The sequence below is a fragment of the Toxorhynchites rutilus genome, chromosome 3, assembly GCF_029784135.1.
Source record: "Toxorhynchites rutilus septentrionalis strain SRP chromosome 3, ASM2978413v1, whole genome shotgun sequence".
Lineage (NCBI taxonomy): Eukaryota > Metazoa > Arthropoda > Insecta > Diptera > Culicidae > Toxorhynchites > Toxorhynchites rutilus.
This window is the reverse complement of record NC_073746.1, coordinates 119,791,117-119,812,340: the sequence shown is the minus strand read 5'-3', so window position 1 is coordinate 119,812,340 and position 21,224 is coordinate 119,791,117. Positions and strand designations below refer to the sequence as shown.

Below are 21,224 nucleotides of genomic sequence, written 5' to 3'. Positions count from 1 at the left end.
CAATAAAGTGTATCAATACTTTCGAGACACACTGTTGATTTCCAGCGAGCGAACTGTCAAGCTTGTAAACAAAACAAAAAATATCTTCGCGGGTGCACCATTCGATGTAATTTTTACTCCGTGGAAAATAGCGAAAAGTTCGTGATTCTTCGTTTTTTACGTGTTCCTCCAACGGGTAAGTGTTTATTTAGTCCATCATTAACTATCCTGTGATAAATCAGAGGTTTTTCAACGCTTATAGGAAGAGCTACGGTTATTCGAAAAAAAAGCTGCCAATTCGGACAAGACGGACATTAAGGTAAGGAAAGACGGATACTAGTATTTTCCTAGGGTATTTAACAAAACTTTTGGGTTTTACTATAAAGATGCCTACAAATTACAAGCGCAAGAGTAACCGGCAGTCATGGACCGCTCAGCAGTTGGAACAAGCCATTAAGGCTGTAAAAAGTGGATCGCCGGTGAAGACAGCAGCAAGAAGTTACGTAATTCCAAGATCCACACTGATTCGCCACCTCACAAGTCCAACTGTATCAACTCGGCTAGGACCTCTTGATTCCGTATTCAATTCTCAACAAGAAGAGGAGTTGGTACAACATCTGTTGGATTTGGAAAAGAGGTTCTATGGAATAACGATGACTAATGTTCAAAAGCTTGCTTTTGATCTGGCCGAAAAAAATGGATTGCCGCACCCGTTCAACAAGTCTACCAAGATGACTGGAAAAGCTTGGCTAAGCAATTTTCTGAAACGAAATCCCAAATTTTCGTTCCGTAAACCTGAAGCTACCTCTGCCGCCCGAGCCAGAGGCTTCAATAAGCCAGCAGTATCTGCGTTTTACGATTTGCTGGAAGAAGCGCTGAAAGATCCCAAATTGACGCCAGATCGTGTTTTGAACTCCGATGAGACTAGTGTTTGTACCGTTAGTATTTGTTTTGGCATTGTAGTTAGTTTAAAAATCAGTTTAATTTCTTACAGGTTCCTCCGAAGAAGTCTAAGGTAGCGGCATTGAAAGGCTAAAAACAGGTTGGTGGTATTACATCTGCGGAACGCGGAGAAACAGCTACGGCAGTAATGTGCATGTCCGCAACCGGACAGCACCTTCCGCCGTTCTTCATTTTTCTTCGCATGCGGATGCACGAAGCTTTGAAGAAAGGGGCATCACGTGGAAGCAAATTTTCCTGTAATGCATCGGGTTACATGACGGTCAAAATATTCAATGAGTGGTTCGATCACTTTTTGGAGCATGTAAAACCTTCTGAAGACAGTCCTGCCTTGCTCATAATTGATGGCCACTCGTCGCACACGAAGAACCTAGCTTTTACCGAGAAAGCTAGAGCTAACTTTGTTAAGGTTCTAGTTTTACCACCTCACACTAGCAACAAACTTCAACCGCTTGATGTATCCTTTATGGCACCTTTCAAGACGTACTACGCACAGGAAGTAGAGCGTTTCCTACAACAGAATCTAGGTAAAGTCGTCAGCCAATATGACGTTGCCGAGCTCATGAAACCTGCATTCATCAAGGCGGCTACTACGGAAATTGCTGAGAATGGGTTCGAAAAAACAGGAATTTGGCCATTTGATATTGCAATATTTTTTCCGATGATGACTTTGCCCCGGCCACGGTGACTGATCAACCCGATCCTGAGATTCTTCTTGAAGAAGAGACGTTTCGATTGCATCTTGAATGTGCGCCTAGTCAATCGACCGTAAATCGCATTTCCTGTGAGGATAAAGAAGTTCAAGTGCTTCCCGAAGACATCATGGCTGATTTCGCAGAACCGGACAGCATCTCAACGGCCAATAACCCGGTGTTTGAAATATCTCCGTCGATCATACTTCCGTTACCGAAAATGGTCACCTCGAGAGTCACGAAGAGAAAACGCCAAGCAAAAAAGGCAGCTGACATAACGTCTGCTCAATACGCTGACACTTTGAAGAAGGCAAAAGCATCGAAAGACATTAAATCCATCAAAAAAGAACAAAAACAACGCTCTTCGAAGAAGCCTAAGCAAAATAAGGGCAAAGGGGACACCTCATCTGATAATCTATGCGAGAAATGTGGAAGCCAGTTTTCTGATTTAGATTTCGGGACAGGTTGGACAATATGCTTACAATGCCTTTCATGGTTCCACGCTGAATGCTTTACTTCTGCTGCAACTATTTGTCAAAACTGCTCTTGATTCTTCTTTTTTTCTTGTTTTTTTATTCCCACTGAAAATTGAATTAATTTAAATACTTAATGAACTTAAACCATCGATGAATTGTTTTTAATGCTTTATAAATAAACTTTCGTTTTGAAATATTTTTAAGTGTATCATTAAACTTTACAAATGAATTATCGTCTTTTTAATTATTTAAAATATGCGTGGACAGGTTGTTGGCTATTTCAGATCCTTTTCCTTCCTTTGCGAGGACAATGGCCCTCAAAAATCCAGAAATTTTTGCATGGAGTGTGTGTATTTGACCTCTTCTGTCGTTCCCTTCCAAGGATGAAACTGTCCACGAACAACATGAGTAGCCTTTCGAATCGGAGCGTAATTCAAGAACACTCCCCAATGCTGAAAACACTAAAATACGTACAAAAACTACAACTTTTCCGTAAGTGTCCATCTTTCCCACCTTAGTGTCCGTCTTACCCATTCCAGATGTCCGTCTTTCCCGACCATGTGAAGAAATAGTATTTCGATGCATTTTTTTTCAATGACCCAGAATACATCAATGTTGGAATAAATTTACTAGTATCAACGGTAATTATGATAGAAAAGGACCTGAAGTTTCAATTTGTACAACAACTGCGATCATGAAAGCCCTATATGTGTAAAAATTGAAATTACACCTTAGGGTGTCCGTCTTTACCTACTTTCCCCTATTAGTTCTAATTCCTAATTATTTTCACAAATTAGCTATTGAACCTTTCATAATTTTATTTATCGTAATAGAAACTGTGGGCAAATGTTAAGTTGAAGTTGGAAGTTCAAGATTGTCATTGAAAAAATCGATTAATTAGAAAAAAATTGTGAAATCGGATAGCAAAAAGGGTGATCGAAAATGGTGTGTGCCGGTCAAAGTATCGATTTTACGGAAAAGTTATGCAATCTCTTCGAAATAATCACTTATATTTTATTCTTTTTATTTTTCCTGAAAATTTGTGTTATCTCTTATATTTTAATAAATAAAAGTTTTCCGATTCATTGAATCATGAACAAAATTGACACATTTGAATCTGTAACATTTCCAAATTCCTTGAACTTTGGCTTAGATTAAACAACAGAACAAATTACGACCACAAAAATATGGCTTCTAGTGTTTAATCCTGTCTAAATGCTGTTTAGTTTTGTAGTGTTCCCAAAAAAACACCTAGAATTTATTCAAGGTCAGAAATAATATTTGAAAGCTATAGAAAAATAAATTAATCAATATAACATAATGATTGAGTAAACTTCTTCTAAATATTCCTTCAAATTTGTGAAAAATTGCAAAACTAAATTTGTCCTGCTTTGTTTCCTACTTTCTATTCATAGAAGGTCGAAGATTTGTATATCAACATTTGTGTTCGACAGGTATTCAAGCTGTAATCGTCGATTTATTTATGGTCTTTGATTCTCAAATTCTCGTTACAGTTTACCAGCATGCAGCGCTCACGATGTGAACTAACTTCCGTTGAACCGATGTTTGTGACAGTTGTCAGAAATTTTACACAATCTGGAAATGAAACTTGGGAAAAATATTTGTTGCAAAGTTTTGTCCTGGCAATGGCCATACGCCTTACCGAGGGTTTGCTTGATAAAACTTCTCATCCCAAATAAAAAAAAATCCAGTATAAGTATGTTTGGTACGAGAGAAAAGCCAAGAAAGCGGCGGAATTCCTAATCATCTCCGCGGAGCCGTTGAATAACGTCGCACTCAGCGATGGTGAAACACGTGCGCAGTATGTGTGAAAACGGGTGGCGAAAAAAAAACATTTTAAAAGTTGGGTCCCGCCACTTATGGCGCGGTTTGATCTTTGAAGCGCTTTCCTTGGAGCACGTGTCCCCCCTCTTCCTCCCGTCTTGTTTCAGTGCGGCTTGAAAAGGAATGGAATGAGATTGTCCCCTGCAAAGCATAAATCACCCAGGAACAGTAGTGGCACCAGCTGGCCTAAGCATTATTATGATGAAATATTGAACGTTGGAGGCCTGAATGCGAAAATTAGTTTCGGCTGATGAGAAAAATTTGCTAGTTTTGTGGTGTTTCTTCCAGAATAAAAATGTGTTTACATATTTAACATGAATTTATATCAGCGCACGATCGTGTTGCTGCTGAAATGTAACCGAATGTAAATGGGCATTTTGTATCACCTACTTTCGAGGCGAACACGCAACCATAAATTATATATCCGGACCAAATTACAAACCAACAATTTCGAGTTTGTTTGAGTGGTTGGTTTTCGCATAATATCATCCACAATAGTCCATATCCTGCAAATTTCCTACAGATACAATGATTAATTACACCACATTGACCCTTTATTTGCAGCAAATATTACCATTTATTTACGGAAGAAACAATCAACAAATGGAACAGAATTCAACGTTTGTTCTGGTTACAGTAATTTTCAGCCGCACCACCTGATATTGGATGATTTAATTAACACTTGCATTGGAGCTAATCCCGATTCGCTGCCGCATTATCGCGCGGAATAACAGCTGCTTCTCACCAAGGGAATATCAAACAAACGGCGGCATTCACCGGCTGCGAGTGTGGTTTCCACGATTCCATACATTATTTAGTTTAGCTAACTCACACCACAAACACGACTGTGTAATTATATGGCAAGTTTTGTAATTACAACGCAATGACCACAAAAACGCATGCATCACGCACTGACAGAGTCAGAGAATCACGCCAAATTTATCCGCTAATAAATTACGTTTGTTGAATCGTGAGAACACAGGTGGTTGCTGTTGTTTCAGAAAAAAACAAGCGCTCACGGACCACAAATAAACTTTGAATTTCAACTCAAAAATACAGTCAACGTTCGTTGAAGAACGAATGCCAAACTCTTACCGGGAAATAATTAATGAAGGGTCATCTCGATTCCAATATTACCGCAATTCGTTGATCGGTGTAAAGCTCCCTCGAAAATATAAATACTTTCGATTGAAAAGCATAAATTTACAGCTGTAAACGCGACAAGCAACATATGTGTGTTATATTTCAATTATATTAAAATGATATCAAGGCAAATATATCATCGCATGTTTGCGAAAAACTGTTGCCACCCACAACTGCCTCCAGCATCACAGGATCTGCGTCGATTGGTGGATAAATTTCGTGCCACATTCGTGCCCCTCGTGTCGTGTCTGTTCACATACTTGAGAATTTTCACGGAAAAGTGAAATTATTCTAGACATACACGGTTCTTTCTTTTCGTTATTATTTTCTGCGGGTGAAGACAAGGACAATGTGATAGCGTACGCGTGTCGCAAAATCGACGAATTTACGCACATATGCGAGGAAAGATTTTCAACTTCACGGCTATCCAATGATTCGTGGCTGTCAGAGGGGCCAAATTTTGGATTCAGGTGGAGAAAGAAGATAAATGTGTTGGGCGGGATTGTTGCTTTGTGATGGCGTCTTATGTTTTGAACATGAATGGAAATAATGAAAATATTTTAGAGCTGATCATATAAAAAATCATGATTTCGATTCTGGGATCGAATGAGGTGTGTTTCCTGGGCCAATATGGGCTTAACAGCAGCCAATGTAAAGGTACCGATATCAATGCATTTGAGGTTTCACGTTAATCTTCCCGATCATGATATTGTCGTGGCTACTAAACATTAGCTAGTTTCATCGTTCATCGTAGGATGCAGAATAAAGCTAGAGAACATTGGTCATACTGAAGCAAGGTGCAATTTGATTATTTTAATAGACTCGTGTCACGCTATGAGAAATACCTCGAACGTTACGGCGATTTTGTAGAAAAATAGAAAACAAAACGTATATTACGAAAATCACCTTGTATTTTGTCCTAACTTTATTTTTACGCGATTTCTGAGGCACTGTAACTTATTTTTTGAACGACCCTCGTATTATAAAGCTCAAGAACAATCGTGAGTCGAGATTGATGATTGGTTAGTTTATATGAATATGTTAGCACACATGCCTGTACGAAGACAACATTAATTGAATTGGAACGTCGCCTGGCGCTTTTTGTTGATTTAACCGTTTGAGTGCGTAGAAAATTTTGTGGCCATATTCCAAAAATGATTTGGCCACAAAAGTTGTGTTAATGAAAAAAAAAATAAAATGTGTTGTTTCTAGAATGTATTACCATTAACTTATTTATATACAGCTACTTAATGCCAAAGAAAATGTGGAAAGTGGTAGTTTTGTTCCTTATTGCAAAATATCAGACCCGTATTTTATTTTATTTTTTCCTTGGGGGTCCATTTCCATTTTAGGGGGCCAGAAAAATATTTTTTGACATAGGATTACGTCTTTCGGGAACATATTGGGGTACAAATTGAAAATCGAAAATCGAGCACATCGTGAAAATTGTCCAATTTCAAACGCTCATTGCTCAGTCATTTCATGATGGATTGATGAAATTTTTGCGTCAATCGATTTCGGCACTCCATAACAATTTTTTATATTGAAGAAAATAATGTATGTCATGAATCTAACTATTGAACAATTGAAAAATCTCACCCCTATCCTAACGGAAATACCTACCTCTGATTGGTCAAAAATGACGACACATGCGGCGGGTCCCTAACAGAGACATCAAAACCAAGCTGCCTTGGGAAAATCGACATTGCAAATACATGAATATAGGGAGAACTATTGTTCCTTCCAAATGTATTCCCTAACAGAGATTAAAATTCAAGATATCTAGGAGAAATCAGCATGTGAATACCCTGGTGGTCGATAGTTTTACAAACGGCGCGCACAAATGGATAGTGCTCAGTATAACTAGCGTGGATATTGCTGATTGCACACGTGCTGGCGAATATGTTGGGAGCGATGAACGAGTGTTTTTTTTTATTTTCGTTCCAATAAGAATATTGAAGAATGATGTTTCAATTAACTGAATAGAACTTATGTTTGATAGAATATAAATAAAATTTAAATTTGGAACTTTTATATTGGTTACTTAGTGAAATTTCCTATCAATGACCGGTCATGCATTGACTTGAAATATGAAACGATTCTTTTTCTCCCAAGGAAAGCTCGTGCGACGATAAAATTGTGAAAATGAAGGAATATGATTTCCCATATGCTCTACATATCGAATCTGGTGCGTTTTCCGTTGGGTTTAAAGCAAAAATGAAAATGGGTTCAATAATCACTAAGAAACCTTACCTTTTCTATTTCAAATGAATTTTCTCTATAATAAAGTAACTCTTTTTTTTCTGGTGAGAAAAATTGATAATTCTAACATCATCACTCTGTTGTGTACACTGGTGGAGTGAACAAACAATATCTAACAACCAAACAAAACCGCTCTTTCCAGGGCCACCAAATCATTATCGAAGAGTTTAACAATGTTATTCTGCAAACATATCCAAAATCAGCATGCAACAGATAGCCTAACGGAATCCTACGTGAACTATGCGGTCGTGTCTCGGACACAACCCTCCTGTGACTTTTTCACTATTCCCAAAAATGACTTTTAAAGAAACTTATAACTTTTGAACAACTGAACCGATGCAGGTAATCGATATATCAAGTTAAAGTCAATTAGCAAGTCTTCGAATATTATGGGCACCCTAATGGAAACATAAAAAACTACGGGTCTAATATTTTGCGAAGAAACAAAATTACCAATTTTAACGAACATCTAGGAACCACTATATTGATTCGACATGGAATGGCTGTATTTATTTGTTTCTGTTTCTGGGATATTATTGTGAATATTGGCTAATAAAGAAAATGTTGGAAGTCAAAAAATACACGGAGGAAATTTAATTAAATACCTCGAAGTGGTCGCAAAAAAGACCGGAGGACTCGGAATTGGGCAATAAAATCAAGCGAACTTTTGCAAAAGGGGACATGAGTACCAAAGTTGGCATGTAAAGGTTTTAAGGTACAATAAATATTTCTATGATAGTTAGACACTCCTCCAAAGTTGGGATGTGAAGGTTTTAGGCTGCAATAAATGTTTCTATGATAGTTAGACACTCCTCCTCCAACTCAAAGGGGGGGGCTGCCGTACAAATGAAACACAAATTTATGCACTTCTCGAGAATTAATCAAGCAAATGAAACCAAATCAGACATATCGACGTTTTAGGGTGCAATAAAGGTTTCTATGGTGGTCGGGCACTCCACCCCCCGCTTTAAGGGGTAGCTGACATACATACGAAACACAAATTTCTGCATTACTCGAGAATTAATCAACCAAACGAAATAAAATTTGGCATCTAGAGATTTTAGGATGCAATAAATGTTTCTATGGTGGCTAGACTCTCCGCCCCCCTCTCTAAGGGGGGGCTGCCATACAAATGAAACACAAATTTCTGTTACTCGAGAATTATTCAAGCAAATGAAACCAAATTAGGCATCTGAAGGTTTAAGGGTGCAATAAATGTTTCTATGGTGGTTAGACTCTCCGCCCTCTTCTCTAAGAGGGGGGGGGGGGGGCTGCCATACAAATGAAGCACAAATTTCTGCATTACTCGAGAATTATTCAAGAAAACGAAACCAAATTAGGCATCTGTAGGTTTAAGGGTGCAATAAATGTTTCTATGGTGGTTAAACTCTCCATAGAAATGAAACAGTTTTTTTAGAAATACTAGGAATTTTATAGTAAAAGTTAAATTCAACGGGGTCAATTAGAAGATCAATAGAGTACTTTGGAAAATATTTGAGATGATTTGAAAAATTCGAAAAATTGACTATGCACATCTTTATATATAAGAAGGATATTTAAAATAAAAAGGGAAAATTGGAAAATAAGAGGTACGCATATGTATGTTTCGCTGGGAAAATCATTATTTAGATCAATTTGACAGATCTGAACGATAACATACAAGCTTTCTAGAAGTATATTCGTTTTTTACCAACTAAAATATTCTCTAGAAATACATTATATGGCAGAACAACGTTTCAGCTAGTAAATAATAAATTCATCAAAAATCATTCTTGAAATTAAAATAAAGAATGTTGAGAGTTCATCAGTATGGGTAAATCATGAATTTATTTTCAATAAATAAATATTTTTGGTAATTTGAAGCGTGTTTTTTCTTTGTTTTCTTTCTTTCTGGGACTGTCTATACTAGGGGTGACCAAACTTTTGGGCCTTACGGGCGACTAATTGTTCAGGTGTAAGGCTGCGGTCTACCAACGAGACTGTATCAAAAAAGCATTATAGAATGAATGTAGTACCCGATGATAAAACAAAATTTGAACTGTCCGTCTGTACTCGCGGGCAAAATATTAACTCTTACACTCGCGCACGGTGTCGCAGACTGTACGTTTCTCTGTAATTTTGATATTGTTCATTTTTAGGCGCTATTGGTATTTATTTGAAGTAAAACAGATATAATTTAGTGAAAAAACTCCAGAATATATTTGTTCTACAACTTAATTCAGTTTCAATTCAATGCTGTCTCCTCGAAAGAAAATTTTTGATTCTCGGTTTGTAAGACCGTATGCTCGAGTATAGGAGGGTTAATTTGAGGAAAATCATAGGTCATAGTAACAAATATTCAATGATAAATTATTCTATAAAATATAAATAATTATCGATTACTAAATAATTGATAAGTAATACTTCATTTTCTGTAAAGTTTCATCAACCAATATCGTTTATTTCTCTAAGGAAATTGTCATTCACAAAGCATTTGTTTTCCACAAAAATACACCCAAGATGATTATTATATTCCTTCATAACCTAGAGGTATTCGAGCTAGAGATGAAACGGATAGCCGGTATCTATCCAGTATCCGGTCTACCCGGCCAGTGTTTGCTATCCGGTCGGATATTAGAAAAAAATCAATAATTTCTCATTAACCCAAGATATATCTTTTTTTTTAAATTAAGTTAGTATTAACTCAGAACATTTTTTCATTAACACTATTACTTTCATTATTATTGTTTTTCCGACCCATTAGACTTTGCTTCGTACACCAGGCCAGCTTCAGAGAACAGTCTTTCACTGTAGACACTACTGTAAGGAGCTGAAAGATAAACTCTGGCAAACCTTGCCAATTGGGGGTACTTGCCAAAGAGTTTAACGATCATCTAACGTGATTGCGATCGATTCGAAATGTTTTCGCATAACAGTCGATTTCGTTAATAATAGAGTTTTGTCGTGAACGAGATGCTAACACTTCGTTGAAACAGTCCCAAAAAGTGTCGTGAGTTTCGCGTGTAAGGTTTAATTCAGTTTCGTCTATTTTGCTTCGTTCAATTTGGTTTGTGGTGAAGTAAGTGTATCCTCTCTCAGTTTATCATCCCTGAAGACAGTTCCAATTTTTTTAATCTTGAATGTAAAAATAATTGATTGATGTTCTTTGATTATTTGAATTCGAAGTACTTACTCTAACTCGACTAGTGTTAAAATTAATTCAATATATTCACAAACATTTCATCATTGTAATAAAAAATCCTTAACAGAAAAAAATCTGTTCAATATTCCTTGCTGAGAATTTGCTACTCTATTAGGAAATATTCATTCTATATGAAACATTTCATCACAATGTATTATTTTTAATTAAAATGCGCCTTGAAGCTTGCCAGATATCTGGTATCCAGTGTCCGGCAATACTACTATCCGTTTCATCATTAATAAGAACTACTTATCAAAAATATTGGCCCCCGATTGAGTGAATTGAATCGAACGGTCAGTTCTATCCGTATAACTATCACACTGAGCAAATTTTGGTATTTTGTAAATCGATAGAATCTTATCGAATCGAGTTCTTTCCAAACTGCTCGAAAAATTATGCCGACGGCTTTCAATTGACTGTATCTATGATAGCAAAATTGAGCTAAAGAGCAAAATTCTGTTCAACTAGAATTACATAAAAAAATGGGTGGGTTATATCTTAGACATAACCGCAAAGTTGACGTGGGACTATCTTAGTTTAGTTAGTTAGGGACTATCTTAGTTAGTTAGTTAGTTTAGTAATCATTTATTTGTATTGAATAAATTTTTGATTGAGTGAAATAATTCCCGAATTGAATTTAATTCAATATATTTGCTTTGTGAGTAAAAATATTGAACAAATGCCTTGTAAGGTCAATTCATACATTGTGACAGATTATGTTCCTCATTTCGAGTACATCAAATTACTGCCCTTTTACGTTTTGTATGATGCCTAGGACTTATAAAATATGTCAACGGAAGAGTTATCAAACGATTATTGTATTTTACATTTCCCTCTGAAGTTTGTATCTCTCGTATGTACGCACTTCTCGAATACTGAATTTACTTGATTTGATGAACTTCAGGCACTCATTTTCTATTTTGACATGTACTTCGAGCGCATATTGTTTAATCAATAGGCGTTCTCGCAGCAAATGGTTATCAACATTTTGCCTAATCTTCCAATGATATGCGTAGAAATTCAGATAGCAGAGGACATGCAGCCATATCCTTCAATGCAATCTTGAATAGCTGAGCTAAAACGTTGTGTAATCCGTGTTAGGAAAACACTTTCCGGGAAGCAAAAAAAAAACATGCGGGTGCAAATATATCATATTCATATACTATATTCCAGTCTGCACAAAGGCAAACGAGTACAAAAGTATTCGCTATTTGCATTTATTGGCAAAGCCGATTTCCCCAGACACCTTGGTTTTGAAGTCTGTGTTAGGGAAACAACTTTCAGTCGGAACAAAAATGCCCCCGACTTACATGAATTTGCAATGCCAATTTTCCCACGCTCCATGGATTTGAAGTCTGTGCTAGGGAAACACATCTCAGTCGGAACAAAAATACCTCCAACTTGCATGTGTTTGCAGTGCCGATTTCCCCCAGGCACCTTGCTTTTGAAATCTCTGTTAGGGAACACATTTCGGTGGGAACAAAAACTCCCCCTACTTTCAAGTATTTGCAATGCCGATTTCTCCAATGCTGCTTGGTTTTGAATCTATGTTAGGGAACACATCTCGGTGAGAGCGAAAATCCCCCTACTTTCATGTATTTGCAATGCCGATTACTTCAAGGCTGCGTGGTTAAGAAGTCTGTGTTGGGGAAACCGTAAATCGGACCAATCAAAACGAGGCAGTTAGGGCGTTTAGATAACGCTTAACATTTCACAATTATTCAACTGTTTATGTAATGAAAAATAACATTTTATTAATTGCGATAGATGCGTAGAAATATTCCCTATCAATTAATGCAAACATCTTTCCGGTCCAGTAAAAAATGTTAGAGAAATAAGCATTCGAAATCTTTAATTTTTTTCTGGATTATTTGAAAGAAAATATTAAAACGGAAACTTTAATGAAGAAATATCTTATTGAGGTTAGCTTAAACACCACGACAAAAGGTGGTAAGATATGTAATCCTTTGTGTTGGAGGTGAGACTATTCCAGACCAGCTGGCGGGCGCCTAGGAATACCTAAGCGGGCGACTGGTAGACCGCGGACTACCGTTTGGCCATCCCTGGTCTATACTGTTTAGTTCCGAATTGCAGAGAAAGTCTAGATGCCAGATTTGAAGATATGTTCAAAGTAAATGAAGATTTTGTTTACCAAAATAATGTTTACTAATCGAGATTGCTGCATATTTGTCAGTGTAACGTAAGTTTAAAACGATATCATGCCATTTCTCAATGTATCATTGATCAAAAATTGTTCCAAATTTTTATTACATACATGTTTTTGTTCAATTCCTAAAGATATTTTTTTCACGTCGTCTTAATAAAATTTGAAAAATCACAGCTATATGATTAATAGTGATGGGTTCAAATCCCTTTCGATTATGACGTCGAATCCGAACCGCGACCACAGACTAGCAGATGTTACTGAAGCTAAGCGCGTTTGTCCCGAAAATAGCTCCAGGGATATTTTTATTCACAAAACAACGCCCAGCACGAGACGCATAAAACATGTAAATTATATTGCTAGTTGAGCTGTCGGGGACAATCTTTCAAACAGCCCTTCCCGGGTGGCGGTGGTGGTGGGCACATTAACTTAGAGCCGCAGTTGTTGAGCGGCTTCAAGTTCAGCACGTTTATTAAAACGTAATTACACGTTTGACAAACGTTTCCATTAGCCTCACATGGTGCTAGTTTGTCATGATTTCTTTTCCCTATTGCAACATTCGAAACGTACGCTTCCGGACCCGCTGGCAATGGGTTTCACCCCCTCCTAAACGGCATTTGATTCGTACAAGATACTGAAATAGATTGTCCCATGTTTAAAGTTTAGAATTGTTCAACCTACACATGTACTGAACAGCATAATGTGAAAGCGATGGATGGCAATATTTAATGGTGATGCAATTGAATGTTTGTTTCAGAACGAATGACTGCTCTAATGCGAATGAAATATGAGATAGCAGGATAATCATCCCCTCAACATGCAATAGCAATTCGTCTTCTGGTCCATTTTTTATCATCCTACTACATGCTTTCATGTACGATATATTCAAACTTTAAATCCCGAACCACACTGTTATCTAATAGCCGCTCGATACCATACGATGTCAGTCTCAATTATCGTTGAAATGTGGATCCACACCCTCGCCGACGACAAATTGTAACGGCTGCCGATTTATCCCAGCGGGCACTAGTTGGTATCATAATTAATATCTTCATAATCCTCATCATAATAAGCAGTAAATACCGCAAATCGGGTTGAGCGGATTAAATTCCCGTCTGTAGTTCTGACTTTCGGGTGTGGGTTCCGGCAGCGTTTCGATGATTCCGGTAGACTGTACACATTACGTAATCATAGAGAGTGATGGAGTTTATCAAAACAGCCTATGTAGCAGACTGTGGCAGTTTGGCTCATCGTCGGTTTTGTCTGATAGCGTCAGGATGCGGATCAAAGCCGTGTCGTTCCGTGTGTACAGTAAGTAATGTGATCCGGAATGCAAAATGTGATGGGTGGTATCTATATTGGAATTTTAAGAAAATGATTGTTTGTAATCATCGGCATCAGAAATGTTAACCGACAGTAGTATGTGTATCAAGATTTATACTGAAAACATTTTATTTCCAGTGTTCAAGAATATCCCAAGAGAAAATAATTCACTCGTCAGAACACTGAACCGCCAGTCACTTTTTTCGACTTTTCTTCACTCATGTTTATTTTCTGTAAACTTGAAAACGGTGTAGGTCAAAGGTTTACTGTAGCATCTTCGGGACCTTCACTCCTAGAGGTTGCAACGCTGTACACACATCAAACTGACGTCTATCACTCTTACCGGGAAGTTCAAGTCAAACATTTCTCCCGTCTGACGCGTGCCGTATCTTTTCCGAAAATTGTTTTCAACCGTTATAGGCTTTCTCTTCTATACGGTGAGGTCCCTTGTGAGTTTGCTTCCGCTTTCCTCGCAAACAACCGAAAGTGGTTTTTCACATTTTTGTTGTCCTTCAGAACGAACGACTGCTTGCAGTAAACTAAAAGACACGTGAGTGAGCCGCTTGCGGTTTCCTGTTTCCTGGAATCATGAAGATGTTATTCGACATCAATGGGTACTGTTGGCGCGATGCTGGGATTGCAAGCGACAAATGTTTCCGGTTGAAATCGTAGTTCTTGAATAATTTCTTTTATAACTTTGAGTGTGACAATGTTCTCCTTAATTTGGGAGGACAGAACTGTAACATGATTACCTTCATGATTGAAGTTATTTTTCAACTTATCTCTGACATTTTGATTACTGTTTAGTAGTATGAATAATCTTTGGTCTTAAATGCGATTAAATTTTAGCAACTAATAACAGTGATTTGAGGTTTTGCCATCACTACGATCGAATTCATACACATCAGAACAAGCCCATGAATTAATTGGCATTTTCGTCGGTTCAAACATTTGTTGTACACTCATTTAACACCCGACTAAACTTTACAGTATGGCATTGAATTCACGTGATGTTTTTTGTCGACAGTGGGTAAATGCCCACTTGAAACAGATTTTTTTTCGTAAACAAAGGTTTTTTTTTCAGAGGCCAACTGTTTCATGCATGCTCGATTTAGGCCTAATAACTCTCCGGATTTTTTTTTTTACATTTGGAATAACTGTATTCTTATTTCAAACAGTAATGCCAGCAGAGAATCAACATGAAAACTTCAGCCAGAATAGGGTGAGCTGCATACCCGAGAGCTCAAAGAGAATATTATCAATCTTAGGACGTGGTATTCTTCGCTTAACATCCGCAGTATCTGAAATTATTAAGCAGGAAAAGATACAAAAATATTTCTTGTATTATTGTGTTGCCACGTGTTGTTAGTATTCGACACATACAATAAGCCTCGAAGTCGTAGCAGAAGATTCTCCGCCGAATTTTCGGCTCACAGAATTATCCTTTATTATGATTTTCTGACCCTGGAACGACCCGCTGCTCTATCTGTTTTTTTTTTGTTATTCATTTGAGTTTATTGAATCTAGCTTTTACTATTGTTCAGTCTATGAAAGATGAATGAGATAAGATTTGAGTGACCATCCGGAACATCTTCGCCTGAGTGGAGGCGATCTGGCGTAGTGGTAACATCCATGCCTCTCACGCTAAAGGTCGCGAGTTCAATTCTCACTCCCGACATTCTTCCAAAAATGGAAGTAAAAAGTGACGAACCAGCCAAATGAGTTGAAAATCACTATAATACAGATAAAAAAAAAAAAAAAATCTTCGCCTGAGAGTTGTACCTACGATATTTTTCTCGAAGTATAAATATGATCGGCAAAATCACTGATGAATCTAGCGTCAACGAAACCACAAGCTTAGGTGTATTAAGGGGGTAGTATACTATGAACATCATAGAAAGTATGTGATTTTCGCGATTTTTTTCAACGACAAATTAAATCACTATGATTAATCTGATATCACAGTTTCATTAGGTACTAGCTGACAGGGCAAACTTCGTCCCGCCCAAAATTTGTTTTTTTCTCAATACCTTCAAACACTCACGTTTTCTTACTAAGCACAAGTTCATGAGTCCAATCGCAAAACTGTTCATTGATTGATACTGTAATCGACCCCGTTGAATTTACCTTTTACTTTAAAATTCCTAGTGCTTCTATCAAAACTCAACAAATCTCATCATGATTTTTCGGACCATCGGTTATCTTTGAAAAATCCTAACTCAAAAACGAAAAAAAACGCTTCCCTGGTTTCGAGATATGTTGTGTGAAAAATCCTCAGCTTTCCAGAAAAAAATATAAAAAACTAAAGCGCCTTTGGTCCCGAGACTATGAAAACAATAAAAAACGAATACAATCAATAATAACGAGAGCAGAACTCAAATTTTCTGCAGGTATAGTTTTTTTTCAAAAAAGATGAGGCTTGGCTTTAATTTGATATGTCAATCATCTGAATCGGTCTATTAGTTCAAAAGTTATGTTTTTTTTGAAAAAAGGAATTTTTGGCAAAAATGCGAAAAAATGGTTTTTTGGACCACCCTAAAATGGAAATGGTGACCCTAACAAAAAATAAAAAAATACGGGTCTCATAATTTGCGATAAAGAACAAAACTACCACTTTTGACGAAAATCTGAGAACCACTATATGGGTTTGGCATGGAATGGCTGAATGTATAATATATTATTTTCAGACACAATTCTCGTTCAAGATTTTTCAACCAATTGCAAATAACATGTATCTCCGTTACATGGAAGGAATGTTTGATACAGAAAATATGATAGAATAAAGATAGACGCCTCCTCTCTTCTCCCCTTAGAGAGGGAGGAGGAGTGTCTATTCACCACAGAAACGTTTCGAGTCCCCTAAAATTCTCACATGACAAATTTGGCTCCATTTGCTTGATTAGTTTTCGAGTTATGCAGAAATTTGTTTTTCGTTTGCATGACAGCCCACCCTTAGAGAGGGGGGTGGAGTCTCGAACCACCATAGAAACATTTATTGCACCCTAAAACCTCCACGTGTCAAATTTGGATTCGTTTGCTTGATTAGTTATCGAGTTATGCAGTAATTTGTGTTTCATGTTTTCATTTGCTTGATTAGTTCTCTAGTTCCTCCGAGAAAAATCCACCGACCAGAACGGGAATCGAACCTGAACCTCCCGGCATGATAATGAGTGACTTTAACCACGCGACCACGGGAGCACACAACTAAATTCAACATCTTCAACATTTTCTAATGAATTTTCGCTCGAGTATTGCAAGGCAGCAATTTCGCGCAATTCCTGAACGTATTAATTACAATTTATCGATGCATTTTCAACATGTGCATAATTCAATATATGTGCATCAGAGTTGTACCAATTCTAATATCTGAAAATTATTCTAATTCTAGCAAACTATTTACCGTTTTTATATGTATACTAACTGACCCGGCAAACTTCGTCCCGCCCAAAATTTGTTTTTTGTTATCAATACCATCAAACATTCACGTTTTCTTACTATGAGCAAGTTCATGGGTCCAATCGCAGAACTGTTCATTGATTGATCTTCTAATCGACCCCGTTGAATTTTGTATGGCAGCTCCTCCTTAGAGAGGGGGGTGGAGTGTCTAACCACCGTAAAACCGCACCCCAAAACCTCCACATGCAAAATTTGGTTTCATTTACTTGATTGATTCTCGAGTTATGCAGAAATTGGAGTTTCATTTGTATGGCAGCTCCCTGTTAGAGAAGGGGGTGGAGTGTCTAACCACCGTAAAAATATTTATTGCACCTTAAAACCTCCACATAAAAAAATCGGTTCCATTTGCTTGATTAATTCTCGAGTAATGCAGAAATTTGAGTTTCATTTGTATGGCAGCTATTCACCATGGAAACGTTTCGTGTCCCCTAAAACATTTGCATGACAAATTTGGCTCCATTTGCTTGATTAGTTTTCAAATTATGCAGAAATTTGTCTTTCATTTGTATGGCAGCTCCCTGTTAGAGAGGATGGTAGAGTGTTTAACCACCGTAAAAGCATTTATTGCACCCTAAAACCTCCACATGCCAAATTTGGTTTCACTTTCTTGATTAATTTTCAAGTTATGCAGAAATTCGTGTTTCATTTCTATGGCAGCCTCACCTAAGAGAGGGGGCAGGGGTATCTAACTACCATAGAATCATTTATTACACACTAAAACCTCCACATGCACCATTTGGTTCCATTTGCTTGATTAATTCCCGAGTAATGCAGAAATTTGAGTTTCATTTGTATGGTAACCCTCCCCTTAGAGAGGGGGGTGGAGAGTCTAACCACCATAGAAACATTTGTTGCATCCTAAAACCTCAATATGCCTAATTTGGTTTCGTTTGCTCAATTAATTCTCGCTTAATGCAGAAATTTGTGTTTCATTTGTATGACAGCCCCCTAAGAGAGGGGGAGGAGTATCTAAGCACCTTAAAAACATTTATTGCACCCTGAAATCTCCACATGTCAAATTTCATTTCAATTGCTTGATTAATTCTTGAGTAATGCTGAAATTTGAGTTTCATTTGTATAGCAGCTCCCCCTTAGAGAGGGGAGTGGAGAGTCTAACCACCATGGAAACAATTATTGCACCCTAAAACCTCCATATGCCAAATTTCGTTTCATTTACTTGATTAATTCCCTAGTAATGTAGAAATTTGTGTTTAATTTGTATGGTAGACCCCCCCACCTAGAGAAGGGGGAGGGGTCTCAAACTATCACGAAAACCTTCCTCGGCCCCAAAAACCCCTACATATCAATTTTCATGTCGATCGGATAAGTAGTTTCCGAGTCCAAAAGAATCAGACAGACAGACAGACAGACAGAAATCCATTTTTATATAAAGGGTGTGTCACATCAAATTGCATCACGGAAAAAAACGCTGTAGAAATTTAATTTTTAGGAATTATATCTGCAGCTATCGCTTATAATCAGATAAGAGTGTATAGATCACTTTGGCCATGCTTCATTGTCAATTTTTCGTAAATTTGGAAAAATGTCGTCGAACGAAAAAGAGCGTCGTGAATTAATCCTGCGCACTCATTTCGAGAATCCGGAGTTGTCACATCGGGACATCGGTAAGATGCTGGGAATCGTCCAATCCACGGTCAGCAGAGTACTAAAACGATACTTCGAGAACCTAACCATCGACCGGAAGGTGAAGAACGGCAAAAATGGATGCTCCGTCAGTGAAAAAGATCACAAGCGCGTAGTTGAGCAGTTTAGACGTGATCCGAGAAGTTCGGTCCGGGATGTCGCCAATAAGCTGAATTTGTCAAGTTCATTCGTGCAGCGGACCAAGCAGCGGAAGGGCCTGCGTACATACAAGATTCAGAAGGCTCCTAACCGCGACGAAAGGCAAAACATGGTGGGGAAGACGCGAGCCCGGAAGCTGTACATCGAAATGCTGACGAAGCCGCATTGCCTGGTAATGGACGACGAAACCTACGTCAAAGCGGACTTTCGTCAGCTGCCGGGCCTGTTGTTCTTCTCCGCAGAGGACAAATTCAGCGTTCCGGAGGAGATTCGCAAGCAGAAACTATCCAAGTTTGCCAAAAAGTATATGGTGTGGCAAGCGATCTGCTCTTGCGGAAAGCGGAGCGCCCCCTTCGTGATGACCGCTTCGTACCACTGTTCAAAGGACGTGTTGGAGTGGTACGAAGCCAACGGGGTCACCTTCGTGCCAAAGGAAATGAACCCGCCCAACGCGCCGGAGCTTCGCCCAATAGAAATATATTGGGCGATTATGAAGCAGGCCCTCCGGAATAACCCAAAAGTTGTCAAATCGGAGGCGGACTTCAAGAGAAAATGGATTTCTGTTCAAAAAAAACTACAACCTGACGTTGTACAGAACCTTATGGACGGGGTAAAGAGGAAGGTGCGACCATACGGGCTTGGGCTCGAAGTATGAATAAAAAGAAAATGCCAAAAGTTGTTTAATAGTTTTTATTTTACTGTCTGAAATTTTCAAAAGGATCGGTCAACTGGGCGAATTTCTACAGCGTTTTTTCCGTGATGCAATTTGATGTGACACACCCTTTATATATTTGGTAAGTACCCCTTTTTTGAGACTATTTCGCATAATATCTGAACATATCTTTGAATCTTTGATATCTTTGATATCTTTGATAATATTTGATTAATGTGAACATTAATTTGTGCGAGAATCTCGACGCAATAATCTGGCGCTTGAACGTTACACAACTTCATTCTGAACAAGAAATAATCCACATTGCCGCTGTTAAAGGTGCCGAAATAGTTAGTGAAAGATACATCACAATCTTTTCCATACTGGAGGCATCAGCTTTGTTATGATTTGAATTGAATTGAATGAAATATACATCAACTGTGAGCCAGACGGAAGCGATAAGCCATAATTCGCCACCAAGTTACATTACGTTGGGCAATGGCAATGACTTCTGGTTTTATGTCACGGAGCAAAAAGCTATTAAACATTGCGTTCAAGGTAATCATCGATCAATTAAATGGCCCATTAATTATATCATTCTCTGCCCTGGAGAGTACCTAGCGTTTGTGCGTTTCGATATGATTCATTTCATTCAGCTGTTTGCAGGTGCTTTAAATGCAGCGTCTTATGAGAAATATTTGTGTTTATACAGTTGGTATGTTGATTATTAATCTATGAACTGTGTCGCACCACTAAGCGATTTAATTTCACATTTCACGATGAGATGTACAACATTTTGAAGCTACCAGATTTTAACTTCGTTTTGGCAGTAATTGATCCTTATAAAGAGTTTATTTTAGTTTTCAAAATTGTCTATAGATTTCCTGTGCGTTCATTAGTTCGTTAAATATTCATAATCATAAACGTAAGCGTAATTTTTCATTCAATCAAAAATCTCTTTGTAGTGAATTGCCTTACTGGAACATACTAGGAATCAAATAAAATGTAGATGATAAGGGCAATTGGAATTTTTGATTGTCTTATTTAGGAACATATTTTTATCGAGAGAAGAGAGAAACCTTGAATAGAATAACAGGATGAAATCTATTTTGGTTTTTTCCTCATATGATATTCTAAAACAAGTAATCAATTTTCATATTAATTTGAATATCATCTCATCTTCATGCGTTAGTTTATCATGAAGTCATGGCGTTTCAAATATCACATTCAAATTTAATTGCCACACTTTGCTACCAAATCGATCGCATGATAATGCAAATTGTCATCA

The 21,224-nt window shown here is 37.7% G+C and overlaps 2 protein-coding genes across 2 annotated transcripts in view; both read left to right on the top strand.

The window, feature by feature from the left end:
- The first annotated feature begins 365 nt into the window (after positions 1-365).
- LOC129773454 (uncharacterized) lies at positions 366-1,015 on the top strand. The gene is made up of 2 exons (XM_055777062.1): positions 366-917; positions 974-1,015. The coding sequence occupies exons 1-2, from the start codon at positions 366-368 to the stop codon at positions 1,013-1,015; spliced, it is 594 nt and encodes a 197-aa protein (XP_055633037.1).
- Positions 1,016-1,069: 54 nt separating this feature from the next.
- Positions 1,070-21,224, top strand: part of LOC129773453 (uncharacterized) — a 55,215-nt gene continuing 35,060 nt past the window's right edge. The window contains exon 1 of the mRNA XM_055777060.1: positions 1,070-1,551. Within this exon, the coding sequence (XP_055633035.1) occupies positions 1,070-1,551 (482 nt within the window). The remainder of the gene's footprint in view (positions 1,552-21,224) is intronic.